A 24494-nucleotide genomic window follows, 5' to 3' on the forward strand; every position below is an offset into this window, starting at 1 on the left:
TTCAAACGTTACGTTTTAATTGAAAAGTATTAGCCCATGAATGCATAATTTGGAAGCTTTGGTTGATGTCGTCCATAATTTCCATTAGGTTGTATTTGAACGGGATGTAGATCGTCACATCATCCTGCAAATATATACAGATTGAGGCCTTGATTGATAATATCTTGGCCAGGGGTGTCATCATTAGGTTGAAGAGGGTCGGGGAGAGTGGAGATCCTTGGGGAACTCCGCATTCCGGTATCCATATAGCTGACGTATTCGAGTTGGATTTCACTTGGTATGATCTTATAGTTTAAAAAACCTCTGAACCAATTAAGAACGTTACCTCCAACTCCAAAGTATTCCAGAATGTTTAATAATATTTTATGGCTTACCATATCAAATGCACTGGACATGTCAAATTGTAGGAGGAGTATGTTGTTACCAATTGCAGTTGCTCGTTTGAATTTAGTAAGAAGAGTAGTTAATACTGTTTCCAGTGCTATGGTTAGATTTAAATCCTGATTGAGAGTTATGAAGAATAGAAAATGTATCTAAGTAGTTAGTGAGTTGTTTGGTCACCAAACCTTCCATTAATTTAGTTATCAGGAGGATGGACGCTACTGGCCGATAAATGGTTGTCATTTGCTTCTTTCTTTGAATCCTTGAGTATTGGGGTGAGTAAGATATTTCCTTTACCCTTTGGGAATAGTCCCTTTTTGTAGCATGTAATTCAAATGTGTGGTGATGTCAGATATAAATTGTTGAGGAGCTGATTTGATAAGGTAGTTAAGGCAGATATCTAGTTTACAGTGGGACTTGGCAAACTTATTAAGGGCTAGGAAGATAGAATCGTCCAAGAGTATATCAAAGTTCCCTATCATCAAGCCGATCAATCCATAGACTGGTGGGTTGTGTCCATCTACCAGCAGGTGGAGGTAGAGAGCAATCTTTTGCCTCCCTATATGTGGTCATGTGCTGCCGGAAACTCCTCAGTATGTTCTCTATCTCAGCAGGTGTGTGGTCACACAGCAGCAGCTCTGGCTAGGTCTCCAAGCCTAATTGTTTAGGTTTTGTTGAGTACCTGGGCTTGAGGGCTCTTCGTGAGCAAGTGCAAACCTGGTGATGCCAGATCCCTCCTTTTCTCCCCCCTCCCGCTGGCTCCGTAAAAAAAAAAAAAAAATTTAATGTTCAAAAAGGACGTCCATTTGCAGCTGCTCACTGGAACAAGTCGTCGCTGCTCGGAACAAGAAGCAGGTAATTTTTACCTTTTACTAGCGGGCAGGGGGTTCCACGAACGGTCTCAACATGGCTATGGCCTCGGATGGCAGGGGCGTGAAAAGACGCTCCCCGGAACGCGTTTGCGCGCCTAGCGGGGGGCTCGAAGGTAGAGTCGCCCTTTTTGGGCGCCCTTTTGGAGCCAGTAGAGTTCACCGGTTTTTCCTCCGGCGCGGCGGCCTTTCCCGCCTTAGGCGCCCATCCCCCGCTGGCCGCTCTCCCGGTCGTGACTGGCCACGCGGCTCGGTCTACTTCTTCTTGGGCCGCCCTCGAGATGGGAGACGCTAACAGCTTGGTCGCCCTTGAATCGGGTGACAGTAAGAAGTCAGCGAAATTAAAACGCCCTTCTTCCCGCGCGGCTCCTTCTCGGAGTTTCGCGCCGGACGCCATTTTGGATGCGCAACACGCCTCTCCCCCGCTACTGGGAGCGCAGATGGAGGGCGCCTCTAGGGCCGCGGCACAGGCTGCAGAAATGCACAGACTGGGGGGTTTCTCCCCTGAGTTCATTTTGCTGCTGCATCAGGCCTTTCTTATGCAGAACACTGCCCCTGCTCACCTCTCTGATCGGGGTGATGAGGCCTCTATGCTTAAGCGCCCTCAGGTGGATCTTCCACCCTCGGGGGACTCGGTCTCCTCTGATGTGGACGACGGCAGCGTGTCTGAGTTCTCCCAGAGATCCTTAGCGGAATCTATGGAAGAGACTGATCCTCGCTCGGATGGAGGCGGACGACCCCTCTGCAGCGCGGCTTTTTTCGCTCAGAGGGTTTGCCCAACCTGCTTGTGCAGGCCATGAGCATTTTGAAGATTGCCTGTCTGGAGGAAGGCTCTCTCTCAGCCTCTACTGGCTCCGCCATTATGCTGGGAACAAAGCGCCCCGCCTAGCACCTTCCACGTTCATGAAGCCATGCAGACCTTAATTTTAGCGCAATGGGATGCCCCTGAGGCGACCCTGAAAGTAGCCAGGGCTATGTCCCGTCTGTACCCCTTACCTTAGGGGGAACGGGAAGCCTTTATCTAGCCCACGGTAGATTCCTTAATCACTGCCGTGACTAAGAAAACGGCGCTGCCGGTGGACGGTGACACTGCCCTGAAGGACGCCCAGGACAGGAGAATGGAGGCGGCCTTAAAGTTGTCCTTTGGGGCGGCCGCTCTGAGTTTGCAAGCCTCGGTTTGCGGCTCCTATGTGGCTAGGGCGTGTCTGACTGTTTTGCAGCGGGCTTCCCCCTCGGACCCTTCCTGGAGGGCGGAGTGGCCGACCCTGGAGTTGGGTTTGGCCTACTTGGCAGACTTGCTGTATGATGTTTTGAGAGCCTCGGCCAAAGGTATGGCTCAGACAGTCTCTGCACGGCGGTGGCTCTGGCTTAAGCACTGGTCTGCTGACCATGCCTCTAAATCTTGCCTAGCCAAGCTGCCTTTTAAAGGCAAGCTGCTCTTTGGGGACGAGCTGGACAAGATCGTGACGGAGCTCGGCACGTCCAAGGGCAAGAGGTTGCCGGAGGTCAGGACTCTGGCCAGCAGTGCCCGTCCTGGTTCCTCTAAGGGCCGATTCCAGGAAGCCCGTCAGTATCGCCCAGGCAAGTCGGCCTCCTCTGCCTCCACTTCCTTCAAATGGAACTTCTCCCCCAAGCAGCATTCCTTTCGTAGGGACCGCCGTCCAGGAGGTTCGTCCCCCGCCCCGCCCCCCCCCCCCCCCCCCCAGGGTCGCGTACCCAATGACGTGGACCTGGTCCATGGCCCAGTGCAGATAGGAGCATTGTGTTATAGCAAGCTGCTGCTTCCTCTCCCCCCGTTTCGGCGGTGGCTGGATTGATAACTAAATTATGCCGGCGCTCCCTCCCGCTTCGTGTGGCCGTAGGGTAGCTTTGTATCCGTCCCGCTTCGGCGGTGTTAGGGTAAGCCAGCTCCTCCCGCGGTTGCGGTACCAGGATAAGCCAGTTCCCCTGAATCGGCAGGTGTGGTTTCCTGCCCACCGCCCCGGCGGTGGTGCGCTGGAATATTTCCCCTCCCCCGCTTCGGCGGTGGTGAGCTGGGCAGAGTGTCCCTTCGTGGGTGTAATTCTCTAAGTGCTGAGTCTTGCGGATGGAGCTTTGATATCGACATATTGAGGAGTTTCCGGCAGCACATGACCACATATATGGAGGCAAAAGATTGCTCTCTATCTCCACCTGCTGGTAGATGGACACAACCCACCAGTCTATGGATTGATCGGCTATGATTAAGGGAAAGAAAATTATCAGGTATGATACATAATTTTACCTTAGTCCAGGTTCTGTCTGCTGGGTGTTCACCGGGTAGTGGATCAAGACAGTCAAGAAATTTTACGTAGTCTGTGGAATTAATAGGTAACGTGAGCCATAGCTTTATAATTTTCTCTTCGAAGTAATTAGCAAGACTATCTGCTGAAGGGATGTCTGTGCTATTAGAGGTAATCGGCGTGGTATCTAGTAGTTTACTCACAAGTTGGAAGAGTTTATGTGTATCATTATAGTCTGGCCCAATTTTAGTTGTGTAATATGCTCTTTTGGTTCGTCTGTTAGTATATTTATTTCCTTTGTAGACATTTCCAAGCGTTGAATGTAGAGTCATCTTTTTCTTTTTATTCCATGCTCGTTCACACCTAACTTGGGTTTTTAGTTTTTTCAGTTCTTCATTAAACCATGGTATTGAGTTTTTTTCTGCAGGAGGTTCTAGTTTGTACTGGTGCTATGTTGTCTAAAATGCTTCTGCACCTGTTGTCCCATTCTTGAAGAAAGTTAATTGAATCCGTTTGAGCTGACCAATCATCATAAAATTCCTGCCAAAATATAACCGGATTATTTTGACCTCTTGTGGTATATGATAGGCATTCTTTAATATGTTGTAAGTCATTTTTCTCCATTGTAGGAGAAGATTTAATTTGTAATGATCAGACCATGGTACAGGTGTTCATTTTGTAGATATTAATAAATGATTTAGGTCTGATGAGAATTTATATGTGATGGTATCAAGTGAGTGTCCTTTAATATGGTTAAGTTCCATATTTGGCCAGTAAAGATCCCATAATAGGAAGAGATCCATGCATTCACGTACATTGATAGAGTTAGGGTCTTCAAGGTGGAGATTAATATCCCCTACTATGATAAGGTTGGAGGTTGAAATACATGTGTTTGAAATAAAGTCCATAAAGTGTGTTTGACAATCCAGCCAATTTCCTGTAGGTCTGTAAAACAGGACTACATTAAGGTGGTCTGTCATCACCTGCAATGGAATCTATGCGGGATGCAAAGAATAAATCATAAAGAAACTCCAGACAGCACAAAACACAGCAGCCAGGCTTATACAGTGGGGGAAATAAGTATTTGATCCCTTGCTGATTTTGTAAGTTTGCCCACTGACAAAGACATGAGCAGCCCATAATTGAAGGGTAGGTTATTGGTAACAGTGAGAGATAGCACATCACAAATTAAATCCGGAAAATCACATTGTGGAAAGTATATGAATTTATTTGCATTCTGCAGAGGGAAATAAGTATTTGATCCCCCACCAACCAGTAAGAGATCTGGCCCCTACAGACCAGGTAGATGCTCCAAATCAACTCGTTACCTGCATGACAGACAGCTGTCGGCAATGGTCACCTGTGTGAAAGACACCTGTCCACAGACTCAGTGAATCAGTCAGACTCTAACCTCTACAAAATGGCCAAGAGCAAGGAGCTGTCTAAGGATGTCAGGGACAAGATCATACACCTGCACAAGGCTGGAATGGGCTACAAAACCATCAGTAAGACGCTGGGCGAGAAGGAGACAACTGTTGGTGCCATAGTAAGAAAATGGAAGAAGTACAAAATGACTGTCAATCGACAAAGATCTGGGGCTCCACGCAAAATCTCACCTCGTGGGGTATCCTTGATCATGAGGAAGGTTAGAAATCAGCCTACAACTACAAGGGGGGAACTTGTCAATGATCTCAAGGCAGCTGGGACCACTGTCACCACGAAAACCATTGGTAACACATTACGACATAACGGATTGCAATCCTGCAGTGCCCGCAAGGTCCCCCTGCTCCGGAAGGCACATGTGACGGCCCGTCTGAAGTTTGCCAGTGAACACCTGGATGATGCCGAGAGTGATTGGGAGAAGGTGCTGTGGTCAGATGAGACAAAAATTGAGCTCTTTGGCATGAACTCAACTCGCCGTGTTTGGAGGAAGAGAAATGCTGCCTATGACCCAAAGAACACCGTCCCCACTGTCAAGCATGGAGGTGGAAATGTTATGTTTTGGGGGTGTTTCTCTGCTAAGGGCACAGGACTACTTCACCGCATCAATGGGAGAATGGATGGGGCCATGTACCGTACAATTCTGAGTGACAACCTCCTTCCCTCCGCCAGGGCCTTAAAAATGGGTCGTGGCTGGGTCTTCCAGCACGACAATGACCCAAAACATACAGCCAAGGCAACAAAGGAGTGGCTCAGGAAGAAGCACATTAGGGTCATGGAGTGGCCTAGCCAGTCACCAGACCTTAATCCCATTGAAAACTTATGGAGGGAGCTGAAGCTGCGAGTTGCCAAGCGACAGCCCAGAACTCTTAATGATTTAGAGATGATCTGCAAAGAGGAGTGGACCAAAATTCCTCCTGACATGTGTGCAAACCTCATCATCAACTACAGAAGACGTCTGACCGCTGTGCTTGCCAACAAGGGTTTTGCCACCAAGTATTAGGTCTTGTTTGCCAGAGGGATTAAATACTTATTTCCCTCTGCAGAATGCAAATAAATTCATATACTTTCCACAATGTGATTTTCCGGATTTAATTTGTGATGTGCTATCTCTCACTGTTACCAATAACCTACCCTTCAATTATGGGCTGCTCATGTCTTTGTCAGTGGGCAAACTTACAAAATCAGCAAGGGATCAAATACTTATTTCCCCCACTGTATATGGAAAAGCGAGATTTGAAAGCGCCAAACCACTATGAGAAAAACTACACTGGCTCCCAATCAAATAACGTATTGCGTTCAAAATCTGCACCCTGGTTCACAAAATCATCTACGTAGAAACCCCCGGATACCTTTCTAACCTCATAGACCTATCAACCAGAAACACATTTAGATCAACAAGAACATATCTTACTTCTTACTGGTCTTCCGCTCAGTCATCTCTGTCCTTTCCAATCTGTCCAAAATTCTGCAGCACGGCTTATTTTCCGCCAAAATCGTTATACCCACACTAGCCCACTCCTCAAGTCACTTCACTGGCTCCCTGTCCGCTTCCGTATACAGTTCAAACTTCTCTTACTGACCTTTAAATGCATCCATTCTGCAGCCCCCCACTACCTCTCCACTCTCATCTCTCCCTACATTCCTCCCTGTGATCTTCGCTCGCTGGACAAGTCTCTCTCGTCGTCCCCCTTCTCCTCCACTGCTAACTCCAGGCTTCGTTCCTTTTCTCTCGCGGCACCTTATGCCTGGAATAAACTTCCTGAGCCTGTACGTCTTGCTCCATCTCTACCTATTTTCAAATCTGTGCTGAAAACCCACCTTTTCACTGCTGCTTTTGGCTCCTAGCCACTACTCATTTGCCTCCCCTTGTTCCTTCTCACCCAGTACTTGCTCTTATTGTCTTGTCTGTCTGTATTACTTTAGATTGTGAGCTCTATTGAGCAGGGACTGTCTGTGTCAGGTGTTCAGCGCTGCGTGCGTCTGGTAGCGCTATACAAATGTTAATAATAATAATATCTAAATCTCCATCACCCAAGCTGCAAAGGACTCAAATACAAATCAACCTATGCGTCCAGCTTCTCCTATATAAGCACACAACTATGGAACGCACTACCAAGCGCCTTGAAAACAACATACGACCACCTAAACTTCCGGAAACTACTAAAAACTAACTTGTTCAAAAAGGCATACCCTAACGATCCAACTTAAATGCATTAACCTGGCAGCATGTCGAAACCAAAGCTAAAACTGAACATAATTTAACTCTTCCTCCTTACGATTCCCAATGTGTCTATCACACATTGACCTTTACTCTATCACAACCTCAGTCTGTATTTGTTCAGACCTTTACTGGCGATCGCCTCTACGGTACTATGTAAGCCACATTGAGCCTGCAAATAGGTGAGAAAATGTGGGATACAAATGTAATAAAAAAAATAAACCCACAAGTCAAGTTTGAGTACTTGCTATCTCACCTGTCAGCGATGCCAACTAGGCAGCTTACAGACTGGACTCGTCTGGTATGACTAAAGGAAAGAAAATTAGCAGGTAAGATCTAATTTCTTCTTTTTCAATTTAATAGGGAACATTAACTTAATACAATCAAATAGTTTTATTGACTGTCCCCTAGTACTATCTAGTAGAAAATTAAAAAAAATAAAAAGATGTTTTGTTCAGTCAAAGCACAATTTTGCTTTAGAATTTGTTTCCAGAAAATTGAGTCAGATCTAGTATATCAGTGTAAAAAAAATGGGCAAGTTAGATTTTGTGTGTCCACCTTTCATCTGTGGGCATGAGCAATGTCATCTTAAGCTACCAATATAAAAAGGTATGAATTAAATCTAAATGTATACTTTCCTGTTTGAATTTGCTAGGTGCTTCCACCTGACTTGAATTAGTCACTGTTGGAGACAGTATGCTGAGCCTGATGAACTATGTCTGATCCAGCATGGCTTTTCTTATGTTTTACTGGTTTACTTTCAGATTCTTAAGCGGGTGCCAAACAGTGTCCTATGGCTGTTGAGGTTTCCTGCAGTGGGCGAGCCCAATATTCAGCAGTATGCACAGAACATGGGACTTGCACAGTCACGCATCATCTTTTCTCCTGTGGCTCCTAAAGAAGAGCATGTTAGAAGAGGCCAACTGGCAGATGTATGTCTGGATACGCCCCTTTGTAATGGACACACCACTGGCATGGATGTGCTCTGGGCAGGAACGCCTATGGTCACTATGCCAGGTAAGCAACCAATAGAAAACTTAATTGTGTTCAACAGGGGTTTTGCTTCAAGTAATTTTATAGGTTATTTGACATCCCTTTTCTCATATTCTTACTGTCTTGTATATAGAATGAAAGTGTGGCTACTAGTTAGAGTATTTGGATACATAGAAATAAAGGTCAAAGTTTTGATTTATTAGACTAATTTAGTGCATTTTATTGTCTTTAGGGCAATTTTTCTTTCATTGGATCAGGACAGGATGATTTATCGAGAGATTCCAGACTCTTGAGTTTTTCCACACCAAAGACGTTAACCAAAAAGGTTTCTCATGAGCTCTGAACTCCTCAAACTTCAAAGTCAATTTCAACACAGTCCATGTTTCTCCTTAGTTTCCTCAGGGAGACATTCACTGAAAAGAATGGAAGTCACTGCATGCCTTGCACAAAGGAATTAGTAATGTGAAAAAAAATCTGATAGCACTAACATTTCTATACATGACTTCTTATTGGCAAAAATAATTTTTTTTATGTTACCAGGTTTTGATTAACCACTTAAAAGATGAACCCACTAAAGCGGAGTAAATACATAAGATCAGAAAGTTTGAAAAGAACACTAGTAAATAAAAGGAAGGAAAGAAAGAAAAGTAAAAGTACTGCTGAGAGTGCTACTCTTCCAGAGCCTATTGAATAAACCTCCATTTTGCCCCAATTAAAAAAACAAACAAAAAAAACTAGATGTCCATATTGAAAGCCTCACAAAAGAAGTGAGCCTTTAACAAACACTTGAATTCTGTCAGCAGAAACCCAGGTAGCTGGTTCCAGAGCATGGGACCCACCACGCTAAACTTTGAGCTGCACAGAGAACTCAAGGAGACCCAGGGTACAACTAATTGACATTATTGAGCAGACATCAAAGTCTGAGTCAAGGTGTAAGGTATTAAAAATTGCCTGAAAAATGATGCACAACCTATCTGTAGAACTTCATGAACCATTGATGACTTATAGAACCTGGAGAACTTCTTGCCCTTACCTCGACTCTTAGATTTCAGAGCCCAAGGTCTGTTTGGGAAATAAAACACAATACAGATTACAGATTGCAAGTGAATAATTAGTTAAAGCCTCTTTAGGAGAGGGTTGTTACAGCTGCAAATTACAGTAGCATTATCTGAACAAATCTCTGCTCTTCCTTCCAGCAAAGCTGTGTTTTTTTATTAGCAATTTTCTGGATACAGGTTCATTCTTTGGCATGGTGACATAATTGGCAGGCAACAATACTTTCTTCCTCCTCAGGCTCTTTCTTAATACATCAATAGATACATCATATCTTTTCTGCCCTATCTTTTCTTTGGCTACTCTACTTGACAGTTGTCTCATCTTTCATTTCTAGGTCTTAAGGCCTATTGCTAGAACATTTGGTTCAAAAACTAATTGGCTAAGCATTCACAGTTCATAGCCTTCAAGGTTACTGTTGGCCTCAGGAAAACTGTTTTCATTCTATAACTGGCACAGGTTTTGCATTTCTCCCTTATCCTTTTTTCTGGACCCCAAAACTCCAGCTCTTCCAGGACCTGTTCTTTGGGTTCCCTTCAAGTCCCTCAGAACACCATCTACTACTACTACTACTTAACATTTCTAGAGCGCTACTAGGGTTACGCAGCGCTATACAATTTAACAAAGAGAGACAGTCCCTGCTCAAAGAGCTTACAATCTAATAGACAAGTGAACGGTCGGTCCGATAGGGGCAGTCAAATTGGGGCAGTCTGGATTCACTGAACGGTAAGGGTTAGGTGCCGAACGCAGCATTGAAGAGGTGGGTTTTAAGCAAAGGAAGACGGGCAGGGAGGGGCTTGGCGTAAGGGCTCAGGAAGGTTGTTCCAAGCATAGGGTGAGGCGAGGCAGAATGAGTGGAGCCTGGAGTTGGCGGTGGTGGAGAAGGGTACTGAGAGGAGGGATTTATCCTGTGAACGGAGGTTACGGGCGGGAACGTAAGGGGAGATGAGGGTAGAAAGATAGTGAGACCCTTAAGCAAAGCATTGTTATAGTTTGTGAGAGAGAACTATGGCATGAACAGTAATTCACAATGTGCCCCTGTCCAATAACCGCTATACTGATCAAATTTGTCAAAATTTGAAAAGACATTTCTTAACCACCAAGGACACGTTGGGACTAGCGTTAATCGCGATTAAAAAATGTAATTGCACTTGATGATTGTTGTTCTGTCTCTTTCCCACACCTCGTGGTCCATCATTTCTTCCTCCTGGAACACCAGCCAGGTGGCTGTCCACCCAGTTTACCTTTTTCAGATTTCTTTCAGTAAAAAACTGGAGAATATTCAGACCCCCAAAGAACCTGATAGAAATGGTCTGATAAATAGGATCAGAACCATTGCAGTATATTAGCAGAAAGAACAATATCATACAAGTGGTTTAACAAAAGCTGATGGTCCACTAAATTAAATGCCGCTGAGGAGGTCATAGCAACATTCTGGGAAATGGAGAGCCTGTCCTGAAAGGATGGACGCCACCTTAATCGGGATGGAATTGGGCTGCTGGTGCTAACTTTTAAAAAGGAGAGAGCAGCTTTTAAACTAAAATGGGGGGGAGGAGCTGACAGTCGCCCAGGAGCGCATGGTTCGGTGTGGAGTATCCTCGAAGGATACTATTGAAACAGAGCATGTAAGGAACCCCAATGAACAGAGTAAATTATGCAAATTATCCCCGTCTTCAAAGCAGCTTGTAGGTCTAGGGAAAAACACAATTTGGGAAGTGTCTATATACAAATGCTACAAGCTTAAAAACTGAGATGGGAGAGTTGGAGTATATAGCACTAAATGAAGAGGTAACATAAATGACGGCAGGTAAACACCTGTACGGTCTTTCCAGTCTGCCCAACAAGATAAACTCATTTTAGGCATCTCAGAGATCTGGTGGAAGGAGGACAATCAATGAGACACAGTGTTATTATATAAGTTATATAGCAATGATAATGGAGCGTACTGGAGGGGAGGATTGTGTTATATTTTTGAGGGGATTGAGTCAAACAAAATAATTATCCTACATGAAACAGCAGTGTGGAATCTTTGTGGATAGAAATTCCATTTGTGACGGGAAAGAGTATACTGGTAGGGCTGCACTACCATCCGCCAGGACGCGAACAGACAGATGAACAAATGTTTACAGAAATTAGGAAAGCTGACAAATTGGGCAACATTATAATGGGTGATTTCAGTTACCCCAATATTGACTGGATAAATACTATACCAAGGAGCACTAGGGAGGTAAAATTCTTAGATGTAATAAATGACTGCTTCTTGGAGTAACTGGTCCAAGAACCAACAAGAATTGGAGCTATTTTTGGTCTAGTTTTTAGTGGAATGCAGGGCATGGTATGAGAGGTAACTGTGTTGGATCCACTGGGAGACAGTAATCATAACATGATCAAATTTGAGCTGATATCTGAAGTGAAGTTTACTGTAGCAGTGTTCAATTTTCAAAGGGTGGCCATGACAAAATGAGAGAGATTATTTATTTATTTGGATTTTGCTCACACCTTTTTCAGTAGTAGCTCAAGGTGAGTTACATTCAGGTACACTGGATATTTCTCTGTCCCAGGAGGGCTCACAATCTAAGTTTGTACGTGAGGTAATGGAGGGTTAAGTGACTTGCCCAAGATCACAAGAAGTAGCACAAGATTTGAATCAGCCACCTCTGGATTGCAAGACCGGTGCTCTAACCACTAGGCCACTCCTCCACTGTTTAAAAAGAAGCTGAAAGGGTCGGTCACAAAGGTTAGAACTTTAAATCAGGCGTGGGTGTTGTTTAAAAATACTATTGTGGAAGCCCATACTAGATGTACAGTGGGGGAAATAAGTATTTGATCCCTTGCTGATTTTGTAAGTGTGCCCACTGACAAAGACATGAGCAGCCCATAATTGAAGGGTAGGTTATTGGTAACAGTGAGAGATAGCACATCACAAATTAAATCCGGAAAATCACATTGTGGAAAGTATATGAATTTATTTGCATTCTGCAGAGGGAAATAAGTATTTGATCCCCCACCAACCAGTAAGAGATCTGGCCCCTACAGACCAGGTAGATGCTCCAAATCAACTCGTTACCTGTATGACAGACAGCTGTCGGCAATGGTCACCTGTATGAAAGACACCTGTCCACAGACTCAGTGAATCAGTCAGACTCTAACCTCTACAAAATGGCCAAGAGCAAGGAGCTGTCTAAGGATGTCAGGGACAAGATCATACACCTGCACAAGGCTGGAATGGGCTACAAAACCATCAGTAAGACGCTGGGCGAGAAGGAGACAACTGTTGGTGCCATAGTAAGAAAATGGAAGAAGTACAAAATGACTGTCAATCGACAAAGATCTGGGGCTCCACGCAAAATCTCACCTCGTGGGATATCCTTGATCATGAGGAAGGTTAGAAATCAGCCTACAACTACAAGGGGGGAACTTGTCAATGATCTCAAGGCAGCTGGGACCACTGTCACCACGAAAACCATTGGTAACACATTACGACATAATGGATTGCAATCCTGCAGTGCCCGCAAGGTCCCCCTGCTCCGGAAGGCACATGTGACGGCCCGTCTGAAGTTTGCCAGTGAACACCTGGATGATGCCGAGAGTGATTGGGAGAAGGTGCTGTGGTCAGATGAGACAAAAATTGAGCTCTTTGGCATGAACTCAACTCGCCGTGTTTGGAGGAAGAGAAATGCTGCCTATGACCCAAAGAACACCGTCCCCACTGTCAAGCATGGAGGTGGAAATGTTATGTTTTGGGGGTGTTTCTCTGCTAAGGGCACAGGACTACTTCACCGCATCAATGGGAGAATGGATGGGGCCATGTACCGTACAATTCTGAGTGACAACCTCCTTCCCTCCGCCAGGGCCTTAAAATGGGTCGTGGCTGGGTCTTCCAGCACGACAATGACCCAAAACATACAGCCAAGGCAACAAAGGAGTGGCTCAGGAAGAAGCACATTAGGGTCATGGAGTGGCCTAGCCAGTCACCAGACCTTAATCCCATTGAAAACTTATGGAGGGAGCTGAAGCTGCGAGTTGCCAAGCGACAGCCCAGAACTCTTAATGATTTAGAGATGATCTGCAAAGAGGAGTGGACCAAAATTCCTCCTGACATGTGTGCAAACCTCATCATCAACTACAGAAGACGTCTGACCGCTGTGCTTGCCAACAAGGGTTTTGCCACCAAGTATTAGGTCTTGTTTGCCAGAGGGATCAAATACTTATTTCCCTCTGCAGAATGCAAATAAATTCATATACTTTCCACAATGTGATTTTCCGGATTTAATTTGTGATGTGCTATCTCTCACTGTTACCAATAACCTACCCTTCAATTATGGGCTGCTCATGTCTTTGTCAGTGGGCACACTTACAAAATCAGCAAGGGATCAAATACTTATTTCCCCCACTGTATTTCATGTATTAGCAAAGTTATTGGAACCAGTGCTGGGACCTGGCACCATAAGCATTAATTTGGAGCTAGCCAGGAATTCTCCTATTATATACTCCTCTGCCAACTTAATATAGTCATTGCAGCAAAAGTTATCAGCTTGGTGCCATGTACTAGGGCTTCCTGTGAGCTCTGGGTCCAGTCACAGGGCACTGTAATTCCATGATGACTATGATGTACATTAACACTATGAGGACTAAATCTGGTGGGGGCATTCCTCAGCTGCATATCAAAAAGGCATGTCACTGTTGACATGGGATGCATAACCAAACCAGAATCTTCTTTACTGTCATTTACCTAATTGTGAGATCAAACTAATCTTTATCCTGCTTTGTAGGACTTAACCTTATCCATGACTTTGTGCCCCATATCCATTCATATTTATTTTGGGACAGTATGACTCCTGACAATTTCTGAATATGAATTTGGATTTATGTTTTGCTTCAGTTCCCACATAGGTATCCCCGTCTTCCCTGATGTGCAAGAGAGTCTGTTATGGCACACACCTCTATGCGGAAGTCTTACAATTCTCATTTCTGCCATTTCAGATCCATTTTCATCACGTGAAAAAAGTTTCCTTGATTTGGGGCCATGTAAAGGTTCCTGAACTGGAGTGGGTTTACCTCAGTTTGAGAAGGCAGAAGCCATAAAGATTTTTTTCTGCCTCTGGGCACATTTTGGGGCCTGTAATATGACTTCCCAGACTTCTCCTCTCCTACCTTATTCAAAACAAGTACAAGGATTCTGGTACCATGAACCTTCATGTTAAATTATTTGGGGATTTTTAACTTCTTATAATAGACCCACATTTCCACTTGCGTTAATCAAATCTAAGAGCCTTGATGCCGAGAGCTATGCACCAGGAACCCTTATAGAACCCAGCCTGTAATAACTTCAGCCTGCCCAGGGTATCAAAGAACTCGCAGTAGCAACTTTTTCAGGTACATCAGAAGCAGTGTGTGAGAGAATCCTTGGGACCTTTAGGTCATGAAGGAGCAAAAGGGGTACTCAGGGAGGACAAGGAAATAGTGGAAAAACTGAATAAATTTTTTGCTTCAGTCTATATGGGAAAAGATACTAGATCTGTCTGTACTGGAAATGGTTTTCAAGGGTAATGATGCGGAGGAACTGAAAAATCTCGGTGAATCTGGGAGATGTACTGAGCCAAAATCTCGGTGAATCTGGAAGATGTACTGAGCCAAAATCTCGGTGAATCTAGAAGACGTACTGAGCCAAATTGATAAATTAAAGAGTAGTAAATCACCTGAACCAGATGGTATACATCCAAGGGTACTCAAAGAACTCAAGCATGAAATTGCTGATCTGCTGTTAGTAATATGTAGCCTGTCTTTTAAAATTGACCATACTGCCTGAAGATTGGACACCGATTTTTAAAAGGGGTTCCAGGGGTGATCTGGGAAATTACAGCCCAATAAGCCTGATGTTAGTGCCAGGCAAAATAGTGGAAACTGTTGTAAAGAATAAAATTACCGAATACATAGACAAACATGGTTTAATGGGACAGAGTCAGCATGGGTTCAACCGAGGGACGTCTTGCCTCACCATTTTGCTTCATTTCTTTGAAGGGGTGAATAAACATATGGATAAAAGTGAGCTATTGATGTAGTTTATCATGATTTTCAGAAATATTTTGATAAAGTTCCTCATGAGAGACTCGAGGAAATTAAAAAGGCATGGGATAGGAAGCAAGGTACTGGTGTGAATTAGGAATTGGTCATTAGACAGAAAACAGAAGCTAGGGTTAAATGGTCATTTCTCTCAATGGAGGAGGGTAAACAGTGGCGTGCCACATGGATTAGTACTGGGACCGGTGCTATTTAACAATTTATAAATGATATGGAAATCGGAACGATGAGTGAAATGACTAAATTTGCAGATGAGAGAAAGCTATTCAAGGTTGTTAGAGCACTTGTGGACTGTGAAATATTACAGGAAGACCTTAGGAAATTGGAAGACTGGGCATCGAAATGGCAGATGAAATTTAATGTGGAAAATGCAAGGTAATGCACATTGGAAAGAATAATTCGAATTGTAGTTACCTGATGCTAGAGTCCACCTTGAGGGGTCAGCACTCAAGCTAGTTGTCATTGTAGATAGTACGTTGAAATATATTTCTCAGTGTGCCGTGGCGGCCAAAAAAGCAAACAGGATGCTAGGAGTTATTAGGAAAGGGTTGGTGAATAAGATCGAAAATACTATAATGCCTTTGTATTGCTCCATGGTGTGTCCGCACCTTGAGTATTGCGTTCAGTTCTGGTCGCCGTATCTAAAAAAAGACATAGAGGAATTAGAAAAGGTTCAAAGAAGAGCGACCAAAATGATAAAGGGGATGGAACTCCTCTCGTATGAGGAAAGGCTAAACAAGTTAGGTCTCTTCAGCTTGGAAAAGAGACGATGAGGAGAGAGATGATTGAGGTCTACAAAATCCTGACTGATGTAGAATGAGTAGAAGTGAATTGATTTTTTTACTTGTTTCAAAAGTACAAAGACTTGGAGACACTCAAGAAATTGTTACATGTAAATACTTTAAAAACAAATAGGAGGAAATATTTTTTCACAAATATTTAAGCTCTGGAACGCTTTACTGGAGGATGTGGTAACAGTGGATAGCGTATCTGGGTTTTAGAAAGGTTTGATCAAATTCTTAGAGGAAAAATTCATAGTCTGCTTTTGAGACAGACATGGGGAAGCAACTACTTGCCCTGAGATTTGTAACATGAAATGTTTCCACGATGTAGGCTTCTGCCAGGTACTTCTGACCTGGCTTTGATCACTGTTTGGAAACAGGATACAGGGCTAGATGGACCATTGGTCTGACCCAGTATGGTTACTCTTATATTCTTATACTGTTAACTGCATTTATGAAGATTCACCCAAGGCAGTGTACAGCAGTTTAAAGTAAAACAAACAATTTTGTTAACAGCATAACAATAGTAAAATGACCAAATATAAGCATAAATACAGTAACAGAGGTAAACTTGGAAATGGCAAATTGAAACTTATTAATAGGATGTAACAAAACAGTGGGTTTTTAAGCCTGTAAAATTGTATTAATTTTATGAAGTGTATTTGTTTAGTTTAGCCAGCAGGTGGTGTATGTTTGTTTAAAGCTGTTACAGAGAACTGATTGTTCCTTCTTTAGTTAACACAGATAAGAGGTAACCTGCAGTGATGTGGCCAGTTACTTTTAAAACTTGTTGTTCTGGTCTCTGATTTGGCCCAGGAGCTCAAAATTCAGCTAGAATGTTCTGGTTTTTTCTGCAGTTTGGGAGAAGAGATAGAAAGATATCTTTGCTGAGGCCCTATGAACAGTTATATTTGATAACCAGAGCAGCTATATTCCCTGATCTTCCCAGGTAGGATTTAGTAAATGACGACAGATAAAGACCTGTACAGTCCATCCAGTCTGCCCAACAAGATAAACTCATTTTGCATGGTATGTGATACTTTATATGTCTACCCGAGTTTGATTTGTCCTTGCCATTCTCAGGGCACAAACCGTAGTAGTCTGCCTAGCTTCAGAACATTTAGTACAAGAAGAGTGCTGATGTCGAAGTCCCTTAAAATTTACACTCAAGCCTATCCATATCTATTCAGTCACGATCAGAGGGCATAGACCGTAGAAGTGTACCCAAACTGATTTTGCTTCTCAGTTACCGGCATCGCCACCTAATCTCCGCTAAGATTCCATGGATCCATTCCTTCTAAACAGGATTCCTTTGTGTTTATCCCACGCATGTTTGAATTCCATTACCATTTTCATCTCCACCACCTCCCTTGTTTTTCTCCATTCTTAGGAAATATTTCTCGTATTGTTTATCTATACCCTTTATGTCCACAAGCAGACCTGTAGGACACAAAACGTTTTGGTAAGGTTGTCTCATGAATGTATCTTTTGTTTGTATAATAATTTTGGTCCTTTTTGTATGACTTGATGATTTTTTTGATATTGAATGTTTTTATTTAAGTACTTATTCTTTTATCGCTTTTTTGGAATATGATCATCTTATGTATTTATGTCTAGTAACTTTCTATTTGTTTTTACAAGTGCATCGCTAGCCAGATTATATGAATAATTTCTGATTTCTGTGTTTTTATGTCAGATCCCTGATGCAGGCGCTTGTGCGCCAAAACACGGCCCATGTCGGGTCCATTGCATAATAAAGAAGGACTTTGATTATCTCAGTCCTGAAGGCCCAGTGTTGCTTTCTTTTTGTTTCTGTATAGGAGTAACATGAAACATTATCAGAAATACATTTAACAGCACTGCAGAACAATCATAGCAGAAATATGATAAATGATAATAGCATGAAATAACGTATAATACAGTATGATGTCTGCATAATACCAGTAGAACACCTAATAAGCAGACATTAGCACATTGTAATAACATAGATATGCTATTGCTGTTCTTACCACACAAGTAAATATCTTACTATGTAGCCAAGGGGCCACGTGCAGATGTGAGATTTTATCCAAGAATCAAGTCTGAAATCCAGTATCTGTCTTATTTGTCTGCTGTTGAGCAAGAATTACCAGTTACCCTTTAATTGCAAAATAAGTTAACAAATGCTGACAATGAGCAGTTGGCAGTTGCTTCTGAACCTTGCAAGTTAAGTCCTAAACTATAGACTCCTGTCATTTGGGAAGCTTTACTACAGGTGAGCAACAGGTCACATCCTACTACTACTACTATTTAGCATTTCTATAGCGCTACAAGGCGTACGCAGCGCTGCACAAACATAGAAGAAAGACAGTCCCTGCTCAAAGAGCTTACAATCTAATAGACAAAAAATAAATAAAGTAATCAAATCAATTAATGTGGACGGGAAGGAAGAGAGGAGGGTAGGTGGAGGCGAGTGTTTACAAGTGGTTACGAGTCAAAAGCAATGTTAAAGAGGTGGGCTTTCAGTCTAGATTTAAAGGTGGCCAAGGATGGGGCAAGACGTAGGGGCTCAGGAAGTTTATTCCAGGCGTAGGGTGCAGCGAGACAGAAGGCGCAAAGTCTGGAGTTGGCAGTAGTGGAGAAGGGAACAGATAAGAAGGATTTATCCATGGAGCGGAGTGCACGGGAAGGGGTGAATCCCTCAAAATCATTTTGAAGAGTAATAAACTATTTTGTGCCTACTGGAATTTTAGCCCACTAGCCTATAATTGGTACTTAAGTCATTTAATTGTTCACATATCTACATATTTGTGCTTTATATAGTAATTTACCTTTTTTGAGATAATTAGCTTTGTTCTTTAGTTCTGTCACAAACGTTTTTACTGCTAATACTTTTCATCTTATGCTTTTAGGAGAAACACTTGCTTCTCGAGTTGCTGCCTCCCAGCTGACCTGCCTTGGGTGTCCTGAACTTATTGCTAAAACTAGGCAGGAATATGAAGATGTTGCTGTGAAATTGGGAACAGATTTGGAATAGTAAGTAATCAAATGTAGCAAACTGAAGGACATGCATCAAAACCATGTGCAATGAGATTTGATTAGTTCGAGGGAGGAATGGTAATGAATATTCCTTATTGTCTATGCCAGATAAGTCCCAACAAGTGGGTTATGTTCCACTGCCAGCAGATGGAGACAGGTGAAAAAATTGCGAAAAGCAGACATCATTTGCCTAATAGGCGCTGGTGCTGCCTTCTGCCCTTCAGATTTTCTCTAGTAGCTGATGTAGACATGTGAACTGATGCAGCAGGATTACTATGCCCCAGAACTGTGGTCTCTGTCACCTTCCCCTGCTGAATAAGGATCCCCTGTCAAGCTCCAAGGGCAGTGTCTGCAGACTGATTCCCCTAATTGACCAAGACCTTCTCCTGGGGCAAGGGTCTGTGGACTGAGTCCCCCAATTTACCAGCATTCTATAAAGATCTTAAGCATTATGGGGTCCAGAATTAAGTATTAATGTTCCCAGTGTCCCTTACAGCACTTTTTCATGGACTCTTACCACTGTACTGACATTAAATAAAATTTGTCTGTCCATTCTGATCATGGTTTGTTTGTTTTTTTTTAAAGCCTGAAGATGATTCGAGCAAAAGTCTGGAAGCAACGCATATCTAGCTCTCTCTTCAATACCAAGCAGTATACCATGGATCTGGAGCAGCTTTATCATCAGATGTGGGAATGCTATTCTACTGGCAACAAACCTGATCATTTAATCAAGGCAGTGGAGACCACAGACTCATCATAAAACTTTGTACAAGAGAGTCTAAGGACCATGGCACACTGAATTCCTTGAAGGAAATAATGGAGTTAATTTGAACACCTTGGATTTTGTGATGGTCTGTCTCTAATGGTAAAATAAAGAGCACAGTCTGAGTTGGTACTGAGAGTTATAATCTCCTGTGATACAATCCAGCTGCTCATCCCTCTATTTGAGGTTTTGGTGAATACATCCATGTTGAGTTGATTCAAGCAGTTTTCACTGGAACACTCCCTGTGAACTATGCAGGCTTCCTGCAAATTATGTTTTCATGAACTGAGTCCCTTGTTCGTATGATTTATGTCTCCTTAAATTTGGAATATGAGCTTTTAAATGTTTGATTTTGGATATCTATACGTGTGTATGTATATTTATGTATGTGTATGAGCGAGACTGTTCCTTGTTTCTTAAAACTGTGTAGATGGCGCAGACAGATCTGGAAACTACTGGTGAATGGACTTTTTTTTTTTCTTATAGGTTTTATAAGTCACTTATTTCTTGTTACCATTCATTTGCTGCTTGGCATCTGCTGTTACCAAAATTATCTCATGTTTAGTGATTTTTGCTTCTACACATTTTTAACATTGTACATAATTTGGTTTCTTGAACAGCAGCTTCTATTAACAAGAATAAAATTTTCCCAAATGGACTAGTCAGAATCAATACTTTCAAGAAATAGCAAATCAGAATCAACAAAACTTTCAAGAAATAGCAAGTCAATACATAAAGTTCTTGAAACTTGAAAAAGTAGGTAAAGTTTTCTTACTTATTATCTGCTCCAGACCGTTCCCGACGAATGGGTTAAGTGCAAGCCTACCAGCAGAGGGAGACTGAGAACTTCTGACTAGTGACACCTGTATAAGGGACTGTGCAACCCTGACCTCAGTATTTCTCAGTCTCCCAGCAGAGGTAGGTGAGTTTGTGCAGTCCTGCTCCTCTTTGGTGGGTGCCTGATTTTTCAGAAAACAAAACAGAACTGGAGAATATATTCATAGGGTTACATAGATGTAGTGTAAAAATTGGGATACTTTGTATATTTTGTTTACCCTGAAAGCCAGATCTGGTTGTAGCCCTTGTGATTTTGTGTGTGTGTGTGTGTGTGTGTGTGTGTGTGTGTATATATGCGGTGGGCATGGACATTTCTTTTTCAATTCTCATTTATGTAATTTTGAATTTTAAACAATTCCGTTCTTGTATTCCATTCAGCAGAAACAATCAGAGGTAAGTGTTTCAATTAGTTGCTCATTAAATAATGATTCTGCCTTCAACATTGTGTCATTTCTTCAAGATGTGACTGAACATATGAGTGATGTTATTGGAGCTAGTACCGAGATATTTATGAACTTTATAGGAATTTCTCAAATTCCTGCTAAGTTTGCATGGTGACTTGGATTTCAGGATTAATTCTGCATGAATGGTCTAGTAAGCAATTAATGTACAAATTATACTTATGTACGAAGGATACACAGAGCTTAGTTTCCCTTTTTTATACTTAGCACCATTTAGAATACTGAATACTGTTTCTCTCCATCTAACCAAGACAGTATATTACTCTAGAGAACACAACAGCATAACTTAGAACTTAATGCATAAAGCTTTTCTTTGTTTGGACATAAGACTTTGTGACGTTCCAGCACTGTTTGGCCCACTGCTATCGTGGACTGTGTATTGAAGGGAGGTTAGGACCATATCATTTTGAAGTTGGTCCCAGCATATGTTTTCATTGAAAAAGACATTTACCATCATTGTATATAACCCCTGAAGTTGGCCATGTGCCTCTGAAACATGGCCATGTTGGGTTTAATGTCTTTTTAATAAATTATTCAATTTAGGACTTGGGGTTAGTTAGGGGTTTTTTTTTTTTTTTTTTGGGGGGGGGGGGGTGGGGGGTGTTTTTTTTTTTTTTTATCATAACTGTGTAAGACCTTGCCTCTCTGTTTGGACTGTGAGCAAGAAATGGCTGCTAGATTTGAATGTGCAGGTTCCCTGGTTCTCAGCCTGTTCTAACCACTAGGCTGCTACTCCTAGGGCTCAGAATGGAGTGAAGTATACAAATAAAGACAGACTGCAAATATTAATTGAAATTAGCACTAGAACTGTGAATTGAAATATCAGTATCCTATTTTAATTTTCAGGATCACATTGCTACTGCCTTTCAGTATAAGGAGTTTGGCCCAATATGTTCAAATTGATTCAAGAAAAATATTCACAGCATCCTGCATTTCCCACCAAGGCTGAAGATTTCATTTGAAAGAATAGATAATTTTTGTATCAAGCAGCAAAGGACTTTTTGAACAAGCTAATGTCACCAGGAAGGAATAGAATGCGTTTATGAATGACTGGATAAACCAATAGCTGCTAATATGGTTTATGCATTTATTTAAAATATTTATAACCTGTACAATCCATAGAGCTCTGGGCTGTTTACAGTAAGTACATTCATAGTGCTGAAATGGCAAATCATAAAAGAATAACCATCACATATGTACTACACAAGGACTGTACATACAGTAGGCAAACTAACATCAACTACACATTACTCACCAGTTTACCAAAGCAGATATGACACACAACTAAACAGAGACTTGTTGGTCGCCAAAATCATAAAAAAATAAATAACCATCACATACGTACTATACGACTCTAACACAGTAAGCAAACTAACATCAACTACACATTACTCACTAGTTTACCAAAGCAGATATAACTCATAACTAATCAGAGATTTGTTGGTCGCCAAATGCTTCTAAGAAAATGTTTTAAGCTCCCTCCTAAATTGAGCTAGGGTCTTCAAAGACCTTATGTACATAGACAACTCATTCCACAATTTTGGTCCCTCAACTTTAAAAGAAAACTTATGATGTTCATCTAGCTTGATAACCTGAAAAGATGGCATTTCCAAAAGTTAGCATTAGAGGATCTTAAAGGTCTTGCAGGTCGGTATACTCACAAAGGATAGAACAGGAGAAAACAGATTATTTCGCACTTCTAATATTAAAGTTTTAAAAGTAATCCTCTAATACGAGTAGCGTTTTTAAAATAGAAGTGACGTGTATACCAGAAATAGCCATAAAAGACTCTGGCTGCAGCGTTTTGAGCAATCTGCAAGGCAGCTTAAAAAGTTCCCACGCAAGGCCAGAAGTAGGCCATTATAGTAATCGAAGCATAGAATAACAATACTCTGAATAATTAAATGGAAGTTCGAGAAGGTAAGAAGATCTTTATTTAATTTGACTTTAATGGTGGTGGGGGAGGGGGATAATCCATATGTACCAAATGCAGTAAAACGCGAGTCTATTATAGAGTATAACACAGCAGATAAAGACCTGCACAGTCAATCCAGTGTGCCCAACAAGGTAAAGCTGCACCCGCCACTCTGTGCAGGTTATAGTCATTCATGCTTAAACATTGGTTGGCAATTTGCAATCATGCCATCCACGTGTAGGTAGTCAAATACGGTGCAGTCTTGGGACAATTTTTTTTTTTATAACCAAAGGTATTGCTAATAGTATTTAACTTGCTAATCTCAACCTTAAGATGCTTTCTCCTCCCCTTTGAGATGCACAGCACCCGCACTCATAGCAGATAATACTGATATGGAATATGCAGACTAGATCTTCATCTGTCTTTTGCCATTTGCGGGACACAGACTGTAGAAGTCCATCCAACTCTGGCCTTAGCTTCCAACTACTCTTGTCTAACATAATATTGCAATAACATGTTTTGTTTCCATCCTTCTGTTTAGGCAACCTTTGAGTTTATCCCACGCATTTTTTTTTTTTTAATTCTCTCTGTTTTATTTACTCCACCATCCCTCCTGAAAGGGTATTCCAGGCATCCACCAGTATTCTCAGTGGACAAGCAGGCCGTTGTATTCTCACAGCTGGCTGACATCATCAGAGCCCGGTGCAGACGTTGACTAGTGAGATGAAGAACTTTCTAGGAGCATCCCACCATGCATGCATTGGTGCCTACCCACCTGATGTGAGCGCGGGTCCCTCAGTTTTTGTTTTTCCGTGGAGCAGGGAGGACATGTCATTGTGTTGTCCTCACAGTGCTTTCTAATAGTACTTATTTACTTTATTCTTTTAGGGGTTTTTTTGGCTCTTAATGTTTATTATTCACATTTTGCTAGACCCTTTTTGGGCTGGAGCCCCTTTTTCAGTTACATAATTGAGGAGTTTAATTTGGCTGTGATCGGCAAGCAGTCCTGCAGAATTTGTTCTGTCCTAGGCTGCACCTCCACAACTAGTAAGCAAATTGTTTTAGGTTAATTGACTAACAGTCTTTGATGTTTCGAGTCCCTATTGTCCTAGCTGTGTTTTTTTTCGGTGAGCTTGGTAGCTAAGGATTTCCAGCTGTAAGAGTACAGTGGCCTGCTTGTCCTCTGAGAAAGCAAAGTTACTTTCCTGTAGTTGGTGTTCCCTGAGGACAACAGGCCAAGTATTCGTATATACCCGCCCACCTCCCCTTGGAGTTGTATTCTTTAGCATTTTACAATGACTGACTGACCTGCGCTCACGCATTGGGAGGGAAGGCACAAGCGCATGTGTGGTGGGATGCTGCTAGAAAGTTCTTCATCTTGCTAGTCAGCGTCCACATTGGACTCCTTTGGATAACATT

At 42.3% G+C, this 24494-nt stretch overlaps 1 protein-coding gene across 4 annotated transcripts in view; it reads left to right on the plus strand.

Annotated features, from left to right (window-relative positions):
• OGT (O-linked N-acetylglucosamine (GlcNAc) transferase) overlaps positions 1-21141 on the plus strand; it is a 257459-nt gene extending 236318 nt beyond the window's left edge. For all 4 annotated transcript variants that reach the window (XM_030208828.1, XM_030208829.1, XM_030208830.1 and 1 more), the window contains 3 exons: positions 7937-8189; positions 18973-19096; positions 19685-21141. In XM_030208828.1, coding sequence (XP_030064688.1) covers positions 7937-8189; positions 18973-19096; positions 19685-19859 — 552 coding nt within the window. In that variant the 3' untranslated portion in view covers positions 19860-21141. The remainder of the gene's footprint in view (positions 1-7936; positions 8190-18972; positions 19097-19684) is intronic.
• Positions 21142-24494: the final 3353 nt, after the last annotated feature.

Source organism: Microcaecilia unicolor, chromosome 7 (genome assembly GCF_901765095.1).
Source record: "Microcaecilia unicolor chromosome 7, aMicUni1.1, whole genome shotgun sequence".
Taxonomy (NCBI): Eukaryota; Metazoa; Chordata; class Amphibia; order Gymnophiona; family Siphonopidae; genus Microcaecilia; species Microcaecilia unicolor.